The sequence below is a fragment of the Corvus brachyrhynchos genome, unplaced genomic scaffold, assembly GCF_000691975.1.
Source record: "Corvus brachyrhynchos isolate BGI_N302 unplaced genomic scaffold, ASM69197v1 scaffold26, whole genome shotgun sequence".
NCBI classification, from domain to species: Eukaryota; Metazoa; Chordata; class Aves; order Passeriformes; family Corvidae; genus Corvus; species Corvus brachyrhynchos.
The window spans coordinates 4,009,184-4,027,868 of record NW_008239324.1 but is presented as its reverse complement, the minus strand read 5'-3'; the positions used below and the strand labels follow the sequence as shown (position 1 = coordinate 4,027,868).

Sequence of the window (18,685 nt, the reverse complement as noted above, 5' to 3'; positions counted from 1 at the left end):
GAAGGTGTTTCAAACATGGCAAAAGATAAATCCAATATATATGATGGTTTTGTGAAGATTTTTTTCTTGTTTTTGATGTTTCTCCCTTAGTTAATAATCTGGATTGGTCACAAGTAATCAATCATTTTGATGTTTCTCCCTTAGTTAATAATCTGGATACTGGTCACAAGTAATCAATCGTGTCCTTGCCCCAAATCTTTTTGGCTTGTGACATACATGCCTAAATAAACACACACACACATCTATATTTGTATTTATGTATATATACTTTCTTGATTTCTCTTGTGGATGAGGGCAGGATGTCATCCCTGTTCAGAAGTATATCAAGAAGAGTGAGAGCATTAGTGAAATAAGCCTTGGGCTTGTGCTGCCATGTGAGGTTAAGGCAAAAAGAGTCCATAAGTATGAAGGTATCAAATTTGTGATTAAGATGGTATTTATGGCCTATATAACTCAAAAATTTGCATATCATGTTGCATTTAGTGTTGCTTTAGTCCTATGCTGTGTCTGATATTTCTTACCAGTTGCCATGGAGCATGGATTAATTAGCTGGTTCAAGGGGACTCTTACCAGTTTTGGAGCTTATTTTGCAGTTATTTTAGGGTTTCAGTGCTCTGCTCCACTTTGTGTTGTAGATATTCCTTTTAAATTTTCTGTGTGTAGTGGATGTAATAGTTTCCTCCCTGAGTACTTTGAGGAGTAAACAATTCCTGTGATTTTTTTTTTTAGAGGCAAGCATAAATAATTCCAGGGAAGTATTGTTGTCCATTAAGTAGAAAGAGATAGAAAAATGATGTATTACTTGTTGAGCATTTGTACTCAATAGTGCAAGGAAAAAAAAATCACTGAACCCTTTGATTGTTGTCCAAATGAGTGTCAGTGGTATATTTGAAAATAACTAACTATGGTATCTGTCCATTTGTTGAGAAATGTTTCATTTCAGGATGGGTAGAACAAAGATCAAGCTGTAACTTGGTAGACTGCAGTCAGAAAAATGCCTTTTCAATTACTGCATTGCTGGGTGCTCAAGATAAAGTTTGGCAGATGCTGAGAATCCCTTGAAAGATGGATGAACATGTAAGCGATGTTTTTATTCATCCATGTACGCTGCTTTAAGATAGCAATATTAAAAACAGATCAGCAAAGATGGAATGATATCTTAATTCACTTTATTTGTGAATCTAATACAGGGAATCCTACATAGCTTGTCAGGAACACTTCTGTTTTTTTCTTATAGTTGAAAAATCTCAACTTCTGGAAAATAGAGATGCTTGCTTAGTTACTGAGGGAATACTTTGGATGACTTCAGCAGTTTTAGGGTTTTAGTGGTGTTACACGTTGCCTCAGTGCCATTAACTTAACATGTCTGTAAATAGGGAGACTGTCTGCCCTGTGGTGGTTTTTTTCATTCCTGATTAGGAAAGTGGTCTGGAAGAATTTCCTAGATTATATGCCTACTTTCTTAACTTAATCCTTAAAATTGCTGTGAAAAGTGTGAGGGAAAAATACTAAAAAATAACATTTATACGCACAATTATTTTAAATTAGCAACTTGGAAAAGGTTAATGAATGATTCTGTTCTTACAATACAAAGAGGTCGCAGCAGATCAAGAGTTATTAGTGAAATATTTTCTTTTTTATTTTGGAAGATTTTTCTTTTGACAGTGCAGTCCAAGTATTCTTTAGGGTTTCTTTTCCCATCTATTTTTTTAAGTTCTATCAAAATTTTACTCTGAATATCACATTAGAAATTTGAGGTAACTTTTGGTCCCAGTAAAGCTGGTGTATTCAAAAGAAGTAGGACAGACTTACTGAACAGTTTAGTCTTGTGCTGCCAGTCCTGGTTTTAACAGCATATTGTTCTCTGTACATTTAAACATGAGTAGTGTAAATTTTCAGTTGGTTCTGATAGAGTCAGTAAGACTTACTCCACCGGGAGGAATTGAAGGTCTCTGTGCAATTTTGAGTGTTGTCTTTCTTTTTAAAGGTCTCAGCATGAGCTTACAGAGAAAGAGCTTCCCCAGCTTGCTGCTGGTATGAGCCAAGCCTTGCTCACCAGTGTTGCCAGTAGAGGTCTGTGTTGCTCTTTGAAAATACTGAACAAAAGCGACCTGGTGCTTTTTCCTGTTCTTAGGAATTGCTCCTGTAATTCTGTTGTTTGTGTTCTTAATTATTAGGGCTAGAATTGTAAATTTATAAAAGCATGTAAGCAGTTCCTCTAGGTTTAATTTTATACAGAGATGTGGTATTTTCAACTGTGTGTCAGTGATCTCAAATAATACTTTTTTTTTTTTTTAAATACTCTAACTTGGTTTTAATATCAGAGAGAGTTGTGTAGCTAATATGATTTTCTGACTTCTATAAAAATTGCTGTCTGTTTTTGAGGATCATATATGGTCTGTATGACCTTGGGACCACAATGTGTTCTGGTTTGTGTCAGCTGCGGTTGCATCTAACCCACGGTGACTGTGGAGCGTGTCTGAGTAGTGAGGTGCAAATGGTGTTGCAGTATATTATAGAAGGGTGAAATGGGTCTGTTCTGTTCAGCCAGGGAGATTCCACAAAGTAGGGTGTTTCTTAATGCTTTTCCAAGATTTTGTCACAGAACTGTATTGATAATCACAACCAAGCAGTTGCTCGAACTGGGATTCTAATTTTTCTGCCAGAGGAAGGTCAGAAGAAGCCTGTTCCTTGCTTTTGTAAGGGATGCCCAGAATAACCAGGTCAGGTTTTTTTTCAGATGGTGAAGAAAATCCAGAAGCTCCAGCCACAATGTGTCTTGCTGTATTGCTTTCCTTGATTATGTTTTAATATTTCAGATTGTTTCCTCAAAATAATTGTTGCTTAGTGTTTTGTTAGTCAGAATTCTCTTTTTGCACTTTTACTTCTGTGCAATGGAGAAGCCTTAGCCAGGAGAGAAGCTGTGGATTAGGTACTAAATCAGTGCTTAAAAGATGGGGCACTTCTCCAGTGAGATTTTGGTGTGTATATACATTAGGTGTGAGAAGTTACCATGTTTCTTTTATTTCTTGTACAGAACTTCAATATTAGCAACTTCTGTCCTACTGATGCAAAAGGTTGGGAAATGTGCTTATAATTTATCTCAATTAAACATCTGCTTTATGATATAAAATGTAGTTTTGAATGACTGGCCATTTAATTTTTATAAATGATAAACAGAAGTTTTTCTATTTTATTCTTTTCTCTGGTACCTTTTTCCCTAATGACTCTCTGAGCAACCTGGTCTAGTGGAAAGTGTCCCTGTCCATGGCGGGGGGTTTGACCTGGGTGAGATTTAAGGTCCCTTCCAACCCAAACCATTCTGTGATTCTCTGATTATGTTTTTTGTGTGAAAAACTAGCTTGAAATAGTAAAAAAAAAAAAAAAGGGGGTTATTACAAAACTTGTGCAAATTAGATTGCAGCATATCACTGAGGTTTTGAAACTCTAAAAAGCCTGGTTACAACTAAAAATAATTGGTAAATATTAGCAGAAGGTGATGTGTTCCATTAAAACATTTTTTTTACAAACCAAGGAAATGCAAAGCAACCCACTTTTTTCCTCTTAACTACTAAAATAGATTTAGCAGCTATACTCTTTCATTCTTTCTTTAAAAATTGATTTATGTCATACAGCTGATTTGCATCCCCTTAAAGGTAGTCAGTACTTGAGGATCAAGTATATGAAATCAGGGGAAAAGACTTAAAGCTTAAACTCTGCTTTGAGCTCAGCTCTCAGGATAGGGCCCGTGCAGGTTTTGGAATGCTTTGTATATTTAGTGAGCTGCATTCCCAGTATTAAATGTTGTAGTTAATTGCAGTGAGGGTTTGTATATAGACACAAACATACCTGAACGTTGTGAAACTGTGGAAGGTAACATTTTGACAATGAGTGTCTTGATAATTTCCTTAGTATTAATCATCATGGTAACAGATAGATGATTAGGTTTGGTTCACACATGGTGGTGCTTTTGTGATAAACACAAATTATGTAGCTCTGCAATTTATCTTGTGCCTTTCTTTGTATCACCTGCACTTCCTTCTGAAATCTCTCTCGTATGGGACATTATTTGAACACTTTACATCTGTGAGCAATGTAGAATGGCTACTGCTCTTAAATCCTTCTGTTCCCAGAATACTAGAAACTTTTCTGACTCCCTTACTGGAAAAATACAGCAAGGTTTTAGTGGTCGGGGATGTGGGATTAACTGTGTTAATTCTAGGACCAGTAGTGTCCAAGATCAGATAATGTCAAGGTGGAAATAAACTTGGAACTATTGGAAAGCTGGGAATCTTTGTTTTCAGTAAGCATACAGTGCTAACATTAATTCAGAAGAGCCCATGACCATTTTTTTTGGTCATCACTTTATTGTATTGGGAGAGAAGCTGTTTTCAGTAGCTTTTTTTAACTTTTTTTCTATTTATTAAAGTAGTATAAAAGATGAGTGAACCTGCCCATAACCAATACAACGCAGGTGGCCAGGCTGCTGTGCTGTGCCTGTGCTTTTGTACTTTGTAGTGGCAGAAGGTAATGAAAGTGTTTAGTGGGAGAATTCCTGGTAGCTGAGCTATCTCCTCTTTGTGTAGCAGTGTTTGAGCACTTCCTATGTTACTCTTGTTCTGAATCTTTCTCCTAGTTAAAAAGCAGAATCTACCTTCAGAGCCTTAATAGAGCCAGCTGTGGTTAACCTTTGTTGTATTTCTTAGGGCAGTTGAGTGATCACTAATTGCATAATTGGTATTTAAGCTACTACTTGTAAGAGAAGAAAAATTAAACTTTTAAAACTTACCTAGATTTTGTGTGAAGACTCTTTAAGGTCTCTAATAGATGCTGGCTACTTTTCACCACTATGCCCTGAATCTGTGGGCAGTGGAGAGATCAGAAAAGTATGATTAAAAAGAATATTTTTATTTCTTAAGGAATCAAAAATTGACTGCTCTGTACCTGCAGAGGAGAGAATTTTGTGAATATGGGGAGCTATTGTATTTCAGAATTTACTGAGGTTATTTGTGGGTGACAGCATTTTTGCTGAGGCTTCATCAGCCTTCAGAAAGAAGGTAACATTTGCTGGATTTTAGTTAGACCAGTGAATGGTCTTATTCAAGTCAAACTCTGATCATATGGGAGGAATAAAACAGACCCTTTACATACATTGAGTACTTGATTTTATTAGTGTTAGTCTGCCTGTCTTAAATATGTTCATTGTCTTTTGCTGTACTGCCTGGTGTTTGGTGGTCTAAGCCCACACATGTTTGTCTGTCAGTAAGGAATTATTCAGCTCTATTTTTGAGCTAGTTTGCAAGTTTTCCTTGAAAAATGTGCACATTTTTCTTTGAAAGCACTGTTTACTTTGTAATTTCTCTCTTCTGTTTCCACATGAAATAAGGGTTTTGCAACTGACAGGGCTTCTACAAAGGAGCTGCTCAGGATAGCCTTTGTTTCAGATTCACTTTATGATTTATTGTATGGTTTTGGAATTTCTCTTATGCTGGAACACCTGAACTTTGTCAGCATTGAAAAAGTCAGCTTGTTTTTGTTGGAGAGTTTGTTTTGGGAAAAAAATCTCAGAGAAAATACATCAGTCTGGTTTTGGTCTGTATTGTTATTTTTCTCAATTCCATTCATATGATGATTTTAAGATTTCTTAGTGTAAACGTCTTTTTTATATGGCTTATTATGTTGAAAAAAGAACAAGGTGTTTGCTTTCTAGTAATTATCTATTATTTGCATCCAGTTTCTTACAAGAGCAGAAAAAGGGATGTGAGCTGGGGGAGCAAACTTGGACAATGCCTCTTGAGTGGTCTTTTCCCTGGTTTAGTGAAAAGAGTTTGTTGTCTGAATCAAAATTAATGTTCATAAATATGTGAAATCCTGTGGATTAATAAAACTTTTGCCTGTTTTTATTAAGAAGAATTTCTGTACGTGATTCTGTTGTAGCTCAGTGGGGCACAGAGAAAAGGAAATGCTGGATTTTGCTAAGGAGAGGCATCTCATGTTCTCAAACAGCAGAACTTGTGGTGAAGGAACTCTTACAGCCTTTGCATGGCTGGAGGTTTCCATGATGGAAGTGTTTCCTGTGTGGAGAACTGGAGTGGTGCTTATTTATGGAGGTTTGGGCTCAAAGCTTATTGTGAGGCAGACAGAAAGATCAGCAATATATAACCTTGGATTGTTTTTCTTGGCCAAGTCCTAGCTGTCCCTGAGACTGTTTTCATGGGATACTTTTGTATTTATTGGGCTTTTAAAAGCATGGATGAGTTGTTCCTTGATGTATATTTTGATTTCTTTGGGAATCTTAGGCTCCATGTATCGTGAATTACCTTACACTGCATGAGTAGCACTAACATGAATGAAAATGTTGGTGCCTGTGTAGAAGTTTTGTTGTTTGCTTCTTACTTACACTTAGCTAGTTTTTTTCCAGGCCTTTCTTTCATGGAAGTCCAAACCTTTGTAGCAGGCATGAATTTTGCTGTACCAGTTTTTTGAGGGAATGGGAGTATGGTGCTTTTCCAGAAAAGCCTGGGTCTTGCAGGAAGTGTATTTTTGACCAGAGTAGAGTATTGGGGTAATTGATGTAGAAAGGCACAATTTATGGAGTAGAATGTGCCTGTGGGGTGGAACTTTTAACTCCTCCTGTTGTGGGATGTTTGTAGCTGTCAGTCAGGGATTAGTACTGATGTAGTTTGAACAACAGGGATTAGTACTGATGTAGTTTAAAAGCTATTGTTTTTAAACTTTGCTTAATAGAAGAGGATTCTCTTTAATTTACAGTGCTGTATTCTTAAAATTTATGGCAGGTAATAGTGAGTGAGTTTCCACGAGTGCCATCACTCTGTTTTAACTCTGGCTTAATATTGTGGAATATTAATACTGCTCTGCTTTACATAAGGCTCCAACTGCTTACCTGTTACATACTGTAAATATTAAGAGGTCCTCTTGGACTTCCTGTAACTTATTTTTCTTATTGAGTAGGCTGAAAAAGGTGTCAGATGTTCATACTGCTTTTTCATGTCCATTTTGATGAATCTATTTATTACTTGTGTAATGAGCAGTACACATGGTTGGTTAGCCAAGTTATTGAACTTCATCAGCCTTGGCTGAAATTCACAATGCATGTGAAACTTATAACATGTAAGAAATTACATCTGGGCTAAAAGGTTCAATAATGATTACTCCTTGTAAAGGAATATTTGCACAAAGGATGGGATTGAGCTGTGTGCCTGTGTTGTACTTTCTGGTATTCCTCTTGCAGAGGAAAAACATATTTGTAGAACAGAGAACCTTCGTAGGTGGTACTTATTTCTTGTCTCCTCTCTAAGAGCTAGAAAGACTTTTAAATTTCATTGCTTTTCTGTCGTTTGAAATACTTAATTTCACAAAGGTTCTTCTTATTATTTTATGCATACTTCATAGTGCAGAGGTGAAAAGAACTTTTGCATGATTCAATTTGTCTTGCTGCAACATTGAGATTACTCTTTGCATCATTTTGTTTCTTCCATGTTTTGAAAACTCATTGTGCTTCAAGAATTGTTTGAATACATACACGTGCATCTGTATTATTTTGGAATGCTTGTTAGATGGTGCAGAGGGAAGAGGTTGCTAAATGCATTTTATTTTCTAATGACATTGTCCTCTGAGGCAAATAGGGACTTTGCTAGCTACTGACAACTCTAGTTACAGCCTGTAGATGTACATTAATGTGATGTTTTTGGCTTATTAGCAAAAAATTTCTGGCGACTATAAGTAGACCCACAAGAAGGAAGGATTTCAGTATCTTATGTCCCTTTTAAGTGTCCCATGCTTGATTGAGTCAAGGTGTTACAAGGTTTTGAAACTTAAGTCTGAAACAGTAAATCCCTACCAAGAAGGAAGTGAAAGGAGACAGGTAAAAACCTGGGAAGATCAAAACCCTGAACTGATTAAAGGAGTTTTGTCTTCAGAATTTGCAAGGCCAGAACTTTGTCTGAATTAGAGAATAGGAATAGTACAGTGAGAAAGCAACTGGTCTTAAGTTCATCCTAAAATCTACAATACACAGAGTTTTTTAAAAGACAGTGTGTGATTTAGTAAAATATGTCAAATGTCACATTCTTTCAGGAGTTCCCAGGGGAAGACCCTCAAAAAGAAAAGTACTTTTGTCTTCCTTTTTTAAAATTAGTTAATGGTATTTGCAGTTTTTAGGTCACACATTAAACTCTTATGCCTTTCTCATGTTTTTATTTTTCTTCTGTGAATGGGAGATTCTTTTCTTCTCCTTTTTCCATTTATTCTATTGGCTTGTCATTTTAATATGTGAGATCTCTGTAGCTTTACGTTCAGCTACATAACCTCAGTATTTTTGTTCCTGTGATATCCAGCTGCTTTTGATTTCTTGCTGTATGTTGTGGATTTCAGTACTTCATCTGTTGCTTCAGAAAACTCCCTACAGTCTGTCTTCAAATCTGAATAGTTTCATAGTAATACACTTTGTTTCCTCTCCTTCAATTAATTATGGTTACCTTAGTCACTGTTTCTAAGTTCCTGTTCTTAGTTAATATCTTCTTTGTATTAAAAATACTGGTGAACTTAGGTTTTCTGATGGTTGTTATACTTTCTTGATAGAAATAATATATGTGTGAGAAAGGAATTGTCACAGTTCAGTTGTGGATGTATTTATTTAAATCTTGTTCATGCACTGTGACTTGAGGTTCTGAACAATGAGTGTTGCTTAGAAATTTTTCATATTTTTCCCAGGTTATGTTGTCTTTTCAGAAGGTACATTTGTGCCTCCTCATTATTTATTCTTTATCCAAGCAGCTTTAACACAATACATTCTCTAAGTGGGTTTCCTTTATTTTTTATGTGAAAATCAAAATCATAACACTTGTGGGGCATTTTCCTCTTGTGGTGATTAGGCAAAATTCTGCCTTTGTGCAAAAAATCACTGTTTAAAAGTTTTTGAGGAGGCTTGCTTATTCCCCTATATCACAAATAAATTGAAGAAAACAGTATCATGTTGTGTATTCAGAGATTCAGGAACTGTGAGAGATTCTGATCATGTTGTTCTTCTGCTGTTAGCAAGCATGAGCAGCATGTCTGGCTTCTGTACATTTGTACATTGTAGATATTAATTATGCTACTTAAGATTTTGAGAAATGTGTTATTAACCTTATTTTACTTATGGAGCCATGTATGGGTGCAGTAAATTACCTAAATTTACGGCATATGTCCATGTCCATATTCCAGTTTAAAGTGGGAGCTGGATTGTTCTGTCACAAGATAAAATACATATTTCTCTGAATGCTATTTTAATTCTTCAGCAGAGGGAGTAATTAAGATATATTAAGAGTAGAAAATATGGCAACTAGAAAAGAAAGCTTTTTTTAAAGAAAGCTTTATTTGTTTGAGTCTGTGTCCAGCTGTGAGCAGATGCTGAGGGGTATAAACTTACTCTTGCTGAAAGATTTTTAATTCTGAAGGTAAAATTGGATTATTTTGTGCCTTGCTAAGCAAAGAGGAGTGCATAAAAATGTGCATGACCTATTTGGCAGCACCCTTCTGGCATCCTGAGTGAATGAAGATTGCGATCTCTGAGAAGGTGCCTCACTGTGTCTGAATCGAATCTGTGGTCCAGGGAATAGAGCCTGGGACTTCCTGGTTCTGGTCTTGGCATCTGGCACCTTAAACACTCATCTGTAGCAAAACAAAGTTATGTATCTAGAATGTAAGGCAGAGAGAGGCTTTGTGATAGAATAGATGAAAAAACTTGGTGTGGAGTATGTAGCTGTAATTGGTCCTTGGCTTTACAGGATGGTTGTCACCGAGCTCTTGGGTGGGCTGCTGGTGTTCCAGCTGTTAGCAGATAGACTTTAAATGTCTTCTGAAAAAATACAAATTAATTTTGGTGTGGGAAGATGCATGGCATGTTTTGATGCACTTCTTGAAGATGTGGCAGAGAGGTCTTCGATGATTTTTTTTTTTTTTTTTTTTTAATTTTTTTTTTTTTTTTTGCCCATGGCCTTACATTGTGATTAATGACTTTTAATTCTTGCTTGTTTTCCATTCTTCTTGCTTTGTGTACAGACACTTTTTGTTAATACTGTTCTTATTCTCCATCTTTTGTTTCAGAACTCCATCTCCTGCCTTACTTTGTATGTCGGAACCACATGATGGATCATTTGAGTTACATAACAGCTTCCCATCTCCCTCTTCCCTTCGTAGTTTAAAGCGCACACAAAGGTTTGCCAGTTTTGAACTGGAGAGATCAATGAACTGCATCCTCCCCATATTCAGGTCTTTTTGCAGGATCCTCAAATGACTTTTTTATTAAAACCTTCCTTTGCTGCCAAACTAAACAAGTTGTCTTATCTCATGTGGCCCAAAGACAGTGGTGGGTGGTGACTGCCAGCAATCAGGTAGTGTTGTTTGAATTTTCAGTCTGTTCCTTTCCCCTCGATACAAATAGGACTTGGCTCTGTGTTTGATTCTCTAAGACATCTCTTTTTTTGTAAGCTGAACTGTGAGCTTTTTAGAACAGAACCTTGTTTTATTATTTATCTGTAAAATGTCTAGTGTGCATTTTAAAATATTTCACTGTTTGTGTAACTGATACAAATAAATATCAAGTTTGTTTTAAGAAAAAAATTGGTCCAATTTATGTTGTAGCACTTTCTCTGTATCTTTACATAACACTGAGCATTTCTCATGAAATGATTTTGAGATTAAAGCTGGGAGGATCTAGCACTTTAGCTGACAGCACAGTATGTCTTTTAATTATTCTGCCTTGGATGAAGTATTCCTCTTTATTGAATTTACTTCTTTTATTAACATTGCACTGTTGTACTTGCCAAAAGGAGGTTCAAAACATGCAACTAATTTTTTTGTTATGTTTAATTAGGGCTCAGCAATATAGAAACCTATGACAGTGTTGGCTAACAGAGGAACAGAAGTGTACTTGAAAAGAAACTAGACAATTTCTGGCTTTTTTCTCCATTTTTGCTTTGGTGGGAAAAACTGTTGTGTTGCCTAAAGCTACTGCTGATGCAAAGAGCAGCTTTAGAGAAGAAATGTTTGCCAACCCCATTTCTCTGAACTTGGAACTTGTTTTTTTAAATATCTGATTTAAAAAACAAAAAGCCCAGGAGACACAGTCAAAGATAAATTTTAAATTCTCTGGGAATTTTTCTGGTCATTTGTGTAAGGTTGTCTAAGAAGGTGTGTTAAAAATCATAGCAATAAGGGAGGAAAAAAGCCCCAAAGTTTTGGAAAGTAGTTGGGGGGAAATAAAAAGCAAAGACCCCACCCCTCGAAACAGCTTTTAAAATCTAGTTGATGCTGAATGTCTGATCAGACTTATGTTCCATTAGGAATGCTCTGAAGGCTCGCATTCTCCAGAACACAAACCCCCTTCAAGGGTGTGTGGATCAGGTAGAAACTGAAGTCTCTTTTTTGTTGGCCTTTGCTGCTGCTGGTGTTGGGTAAATCCTTTGGTTTGTGTGGGACTGGTAAGTTTTGTTGCCACCACCTCTCTTTAGCTCACCTCAGCTGTGCTGTTAAATAACGACGAGGCTACAGTAGCATGCACAAAAATGTTATTTATTTCCTTAATAATGTATTCAAGTTACAGTATTTATAATGAGACTGGCTTTATTTAAGCAAATGAACAAAAGAACTGGTCACTTATCGCAGAGCTGCTAAACCTTCATAATTACTGCTGAGACATGGAGTGCCCTAAATGTCACATCAAATTTGACTGCTCAGACCTGATCTAGATTTCATCAAGATGCTGGTTTGACGTTGACTTATGTTATGGGCAGATTTGTTGTTTTCTGCTACTCCAGATTTCAGTTAAATGTTTAATTTGGAAGTGTTTATTTTGCAGTAAAAATAGAAATGGTGTGTTAACATGACTGTAGTCTAACAAAATATTTTTTTATCCCTTATGAATATAAGCATATGTAATTCTGAATAATTTAGGGTTTTTACTAAAATAAAGAATATGAGTCACACTAAAATAAGTTCTGCTTATTTTGAGACAGACTGCTCTTTCAGGTTTCTTTTAAAATGTGTGTAACTCTATTTGACTTAACTTGGTAATAATACGTTTAAATGCACTTTTAGGTGGAAAAGTTGTTTTTGTTTAGAAAATGTGAAGCTGTGTGTTGAGTTGCTTCAGATTCAGATGCCTGTCTGCCTTCATGATATGTTATCTGTTACAATGGAAAAAATTGTATGCAAACAGAAAAATAAACTCTTTAATAAATTCTCCTTAAACATTAAATGATAAAGCCAAATGCTAAACTTTGATATGTTTTTTTTAAATACAGTAATTGATTTGTGTTAGGAAAACTGGCTGACTTGCTTGCAAGAAGCCACAATGTCATTTTTAAAGACAATCAAAAGAAAACATGGATTTCTTCTATGCTTGAAGAAACACTGAGAACAAAAAGTTCAAACAGAATAATCCCCAGTTGCAGATGTGATGCTAAGATAGGAACAGCTGTGTTAATTTCTGCAACTTTTTTTAATATTGGTAAAATGCTTATACAATACACGCTTACACAATACATGTAAAAAATATTCAGTAAAAATTTGTTTGGGATTTGGTAATAGATGAAGAAAGGCAAGATGAAAAAATGAAAGCTGAGAGTTGGGGGTTTTTGCCCCCCCTTAAAGGAGTGCATTTTATCTCAAAAGAGCTTTGGCCTTGGTTGAAATGGAAGATACAATTCTGAACCCTTTCTGACTGTGATTTTTGGTCACTGATGTACATCTGAAGCAAGGAGTAGATATGAAAGACAGGACTGGGATTTGACAGAAAATTAATTTCTTATCTCTGATTCTCCTTCTTCCCTTCAGTTTAATCCCTGGCCCCTGTTCATCTGTTCAGGCACATTACAGGACCTGCTTGTATTTAGATGACTTGGGAAGTGAAAAAAACCAACCTTGATTGGGATGTTCTGTGTAGTTTAGTATTAAATTTCAGTTTTAGTTTTGTCTCCCCTCATGTTTCCATTAGGCTCTTTTAAGACTATCTTAGTTGTAAACCACTCTGTCTCCACGTATTTTAGGGCCAGAAATTTAGTGGTTGGTGGGAATTGCCTTGACACAACCCAAGCAAGGTCTTACCCTGGGACATGACAGGTAGCTTGGCTTTGTATTTAATGTGCTGCATTCTCATTCCAGGCTTGAGCCCTTGGCTGTTATTCCAAAGTTTATATTGGATAGTAGCACCTCTGCATGGTGAAGGATCAGCAATATCTGTTTGGGTCTGCTGTGGGACCTTTGGGTAGCTGAGATACTGATCAGAGTTGGGTGAAACAACTGAAAGGACTCAAGTCCCAGCTTCCTTCATGTTATGGCATCCTAGAGTGGGGTTGGAGGGTTGGGCAGTGAACTGGAGCAGATACCAGATCTGATGGCAACCCCATGGCTCTTAGTTGCAGTGTATTTGTGATGTATGTGCCTGACATGGGCACTGTGCTGGATTTTTGCTTGCATGCAGCACCATCAGTCACAAACTCAGCTTTCTTTCCCTCAAATGATAAGTTTTAAATTTTTTACAGCAACAACAAGCAGCAGATATTTATAATCCCATTAATTTAAGGGTGTTTTAAAATGTTTGTTTAGTGTTGCGCTCCCTTCAGAGGAAACAAAATATTTTGGGGTTTTGTTAGTGACAACAGCAGTGCACTTACTGTTAAGAATAAATTGGCCTTGCCCAGGACAGTGAATTGCAAAAAAGTGTAAGGAGTGCATATTTTTGGGTTGGTTAGATGGAAAACAGAACCAATGCATTACTCATCCTGCTTCGTTTGGGTTGGCTTTTTCTGTGCTTCATGGCTCCAAGAAAAACACGTTTGTCCAATTTACACACAAAGGGAGAGTCAGGATGTGTCTTTCATATAACATCACACTTTGCAATGAAAAATATCAGTATGTGTCATTGCCATGTGCCTGCAAACACATGGAAACAAAGGCAGCATTAGTATTCCATGGGAATTTCTCATTTTAGATCAAGTTTCTTAAAATATCTTGGTGTTTTAGTTGCTTGAACACTTGCATTTGGAGCAAGTTGAATAATGTGTCTCTTAAGATTTTTATCCTAAATATCCGTACTGAAGCAGAGTGGATGCGGCCAAGATACTCGGATATGGAATGCGTGGTGCTTTTCTGGCTCTGAAATGTGTGAGTTTGTCAAGGATGTGATGTTTTGCACGTGCCTGTGCAAGCTCTGTTGGATGTTGCACTCTGGAACCACCAGCACAGGCAGCAGTGATCCTGCTTGCAGAAGGTTCTTCTCTAAATCACACCTCGGTGTTGCAGTATTTCAGCCTGAAAAGAAGCTTGCTTACCCAGAATTCTTTATAGCTTCATCTGTAGCACATTTGAATCTTCTTTACTCCTTTTCTGAGGAAGTGTTGAATAAGATGAAATGATTCACTGTCACTGGTGTTTAGGTCTTCCAAGTTTGAAGAAATCTAAGTGATTTCTAGGATACAAGTATCTTTTTTGTTTATATGTAGTTCTCTTGAGTCCCAAAAGTCAGAGAACAGTCTGTCTGCTGAGATGCAGAGGTGGGATGAGAGTCTGTTTTGAGTTTTAAAGACCATTTGTTGCAAGCAAACCCTGTAGGCTTTTACACTGAGAACTAAGCATCAAAGAAAGATGACATCATTGTGTTTCAAATGTGTTGTAAAGGACAGCTCCAAGGTATCCTGGAGTATTTGGGCAAAGGTAGAGAAGCTGAAGAAAACTTGCTATTGTCTGAAATGTTTTGGAATTTTTCTTCTGTATTCAAACTTCCTCATATTTGAAATAAATAAATGTTTTAAAACATGTAAAGGCCTGATGCAAATTCTTTACAGAATGTCCCCCAGTAACTGATGGACTGTATGCTGCCTGTTTAAACAAGAAATGACTGAAAAGCTTTTCCACTCAGTGAATCCCCTTCTCCATTTTACAGAGGAGGTTGCACCATTGGACAGGGCCCTGTACTCATCTGGTGTGTGTTGACACAGTGTAGTTGGCATTAATTGAGCGATGCTAACTGCTTCTTAATTGACACCATTAGCTGAAAATCTGCACCAAAATTCAGTGGCAGGAGTCGACTGCAGATAGCCAGGAACGTGAGAGTATTGAACAATCATCATAGAAGATGAAGAATGAAGTTGAGTGCTAATTTCCGGGTCTTTATGAACGAATGCTGTAAGAAAGGGCTGAAGGGTTTTAAACGTCTCTAGCAAATCCCATGGGCTTGTAGCTCTCTTGTTAGTTCTGCTCCCAGTCCTTTAGGTTAGCTGGTGATGTAGAACTGTGCCATAATGTTTATCCCCCATGTATGTCTTATTCTTAAAGAGGATTTTCACTTCTGAGTGTCGGATTAGAGCTCGTTCAGCCATAGCACCAGCAGCAAGAGTAGTTGATCTCAGCACAAACTTGAGATTTCCAGGGCAATTGCTTGAAATTAGTTTTATAAAACATTTGCTCAAAATAGTATATTTAAATACTCCATACAATGCAGTGATTACTTTTCCAAAGTGGATGTTATTTAAGTATGTTATTCTCCTGTCACATTTGGGGGAAGAGTCTCTTTTATTCCTTGTAATTGGTTGTCCTTGATGCCCAAGTCTGAAATTCTATGCTGTTTTTCTAGTGTAGTTTTTCCTACTTTTAAAACCCCACAACTAGTGTATAATTTGTTGGCAGTGGGCTGTGCTCTCTCTTTTACCTGGGTTAAATAGCTGTGCGATAGTGCTGTGGTACAGGGAATATTCGCCACTGGAGGATATCACTTGTTTCTTGGAAAAGAACCTAATGTCATTGCTGTTAATGTCCCTTCACTGTGAAAGGGCTGTGTCACTAAGTGGTGGCAGTCTCAGATTAAGTGAAGTTTTAAGAAAATCTTTGGTTCTTTTAAAGTCCACAGAGTTACTTTTGTGGGAAGAATTAAGGTTGCTCTGGTTTCTTAATTGTGCATGTCCCTTACATAGTTATTTAGGCTTCTCTTTCTATGTAAGCCTACTGTGTTTTTTTTTAAAATGTTTTACTGTTTGGGTGTTTATGATCTTCGTGGTTTAACTTCAGTGCATGAAACCACATTCAGTGTGGATCGTGCTTTAATGGTAGTTTTTATAGAGAGGTAAGATTTTTATTCATAGAGTTTAAATGGTTCTGTACATTACTCAATCCATGTGTTAGGTTGAGGTTTTAAAATTTACTGTATATTGAAAATATAGCTGCATTTTGCTGAAGAACAAATGCTGTTGGCAGACTTAGTTTAGCAGAGTGAATCTGACAGAAAATGTTTTCCACCCTGCTAGGAGCTTTCCCCCCTGTGTAAGCTTTTTGATACTGGAGGAGCAAAGACACATTAATTGTTGTGGAAGAACCAGAGAGCTAAAGCTGTGAAAAGACTTGGATACCGAGGTGCTTCCAAACTCCTCCTTCAGGTGTTCCAGTTAGAAGTTGCATATATATATAGGTGTCCTAAATAAAGTGCAGGAGTGTTTGTGAATGAGTTTAAAATATGTCTGATGGGGAGATACATCAGCGCTTCACCTGTGGCAGCATTCAAATGGATGTTTTTTTAGCACATGATTTCACATAAAGATCCAGAACATGTCTGCCTAAGGGTGAAGGATCATTCTTTGGAAGCTCAGAGAAGAGCAAGGACATCCTGAAGAGAAGTGCTTAACACTGATCTCCAAGTTTGCAGGGAAGAGTCGAGATAGCACAAAATGAACTAAATTCACAGCGTGTAACTTGCTTAGTTTATAATGAGAATTGAGTTATTAACTATAGGGGAGAATGGGAATAAAAGGGGAATTTATTATTTTGCAGAGTTTATTATTTTGCACAGTGTGACATGGGGTAGAGTGAGCAAAACATCATCACGCTTTGCTAATTAATCTGGTCACCAGCTCTCGATCTTTGTTTAACAATAGCAAAAACTATTCCCAGGCATTCCAACTAGTTTTTAATAATATGGTCAGCTAGTCAAAATAAGTGGTTTTTGTGCAAAACAACAAGCATAACAGCTAGCTGATAGTACCCTGGTATGTCTTATATTAGTTACATGAGAAATTCTAGTTAAATATGCTTAAAGTGGAATTAGGAACAAGGGAAATCTTTGCATATGCTGTAGCTGAATTCATGTGCATGCAATGAATTATCCAGGTAATTAAAGTTGCTTGGTGCAGTGAATGGCTTTAAAAGAGATACAGGAAAATTGCTTGGCTTAAATACCATAAGTATGTAATTGCAGAAAATTGTATAAATTTGTCTTGGTGTCTGTTGTTTCTATAATGTAAGTTATGTTTTGTGCTGTAACTGGGTTTTGTTGCTCCAGGGTGTTTTGGAAGTGAGACAGCCCATCTTAACGGGCTTTTTTGTAAACAGTTTTTAACAGGAAATCATGAACATGCTTTAAATATTATAAAGCTAAAATAAATGCCTGTTTTCTTCGACTTCTTCACATACTCAAATTGTTGGGCATTTCAATTTGATTCTTTCCTGGTTTAAGCTTTTCTAATTGAACTCATTAAGCCACACTACGCCTCTCTAGAAGGCAATTCCTGGCATTGTCACAGTTTTCCATGGAGATGGACACCCTGTGATACCGCTGAGTGCATCACAAATATGTAGTAGCTCACTCCTGATAGAAACCCAGGTTCTGGCTCAGTTCTCTGCACTTCATGGGCATTCTTCTCTCCCCAAAAGTCTTCATCTCCTGGTGTAAATTCTCACAGATTTTTTCCAATTAAATGAAGCTTACTTTGGACCAACTTCTATGGAGCTTTTCATTAGTGAATTGAACAGTGAACCAGAATATTTGGTTCCCCCTGCCACCGGTGGTCCTCAGATTGATGACTTTGAGGCTAACTGTGCATCTAAAGAGCCCTGAGCTCAGTTTTGGATACTCTGACACTTCCAGTGTGAAGTTGCCAGGCACAGTGGCTCTGCAGTCTCTCTGTATGGCATGTTGTTCACAGTCAAACAGGGAAGGGGCAAATACAATCCTGCTCTTGGAAGAGCTGAGGACAGTGGTAGGCAGAGAAGCTGAGTCTGTTTTTTGAAGATGCCAAACCTGTTTTGCACAAAATTTATACAATTACTGTCCAAAAGACCTGATCAAATTGAAGTGTCTGTGTTTCTTCATGTGTGCTGTTAAAAGCTGAGTCCAGGTGACTGTCAGGTTGTCACACTGCAGGTAAGCCTAACTGTACTTAAATGTGTGGCTCGTGTTTTCAGGTAATTTTATAGCTCTGTGTTGCTACTGGGATCTGTTTCTGATTAGGACAATGTTTTATCCTAGGTTTTGAAACTGCCAAGTCCCTTGCACTGCATGGGGCGTGTGTTATCCTGGCCTGCAGAAGTCTGGCACGAGGCAACGACGCCGTGCAGCGCATCCTGGGGGAATGGGTGAGTGATGCACACAGTGCCCAGCACAGAGCTGGGCTTTCCAAGATGTGAAGTCTTCTGTGCAGTGCAAGCAGTTAAACAGATACAGCACTGCCATGCAAGAATCTGAGGAAAAAGTAATTTGTCTTATTTTGTAACACCCTGCTCAGTCGCTGGTACATGGGTGGTAGAGGTTTTTCATTCCTTATGAGTGTGTTGGACTGCAAGGCCTGATGTGCTGTTGTCCATGGTACCTGTGGATGCTCTGTAAGGGAAAAAAATGTTTGGAAGAACCCCTAAGGCT

At 37.3% G+C, this 18,685-nt stretch overlaps 1 protein-coding gene across 1 annotated transcript in view; it reads left to right on the top strand.

The window, feature by feature from the left end:
* Positions 1-18,685, top strand: part of WWOX (WW domain containing oxidoreductase) — a 113,532-nt gene that overhangs the window by 5,085 nt on the left and 89,762 nt on the right. The window contains exon 5 of the mRNA XM_017741079.1: positions 18,296-18,402. Within this exon, the coding sequence (XP_017596568.1) occupies positions 18,296-18,402 (107 nt within the window). The remainder of the gene's footprint in view (positions 1-18,295; positions 18,403-18,685) is intronic.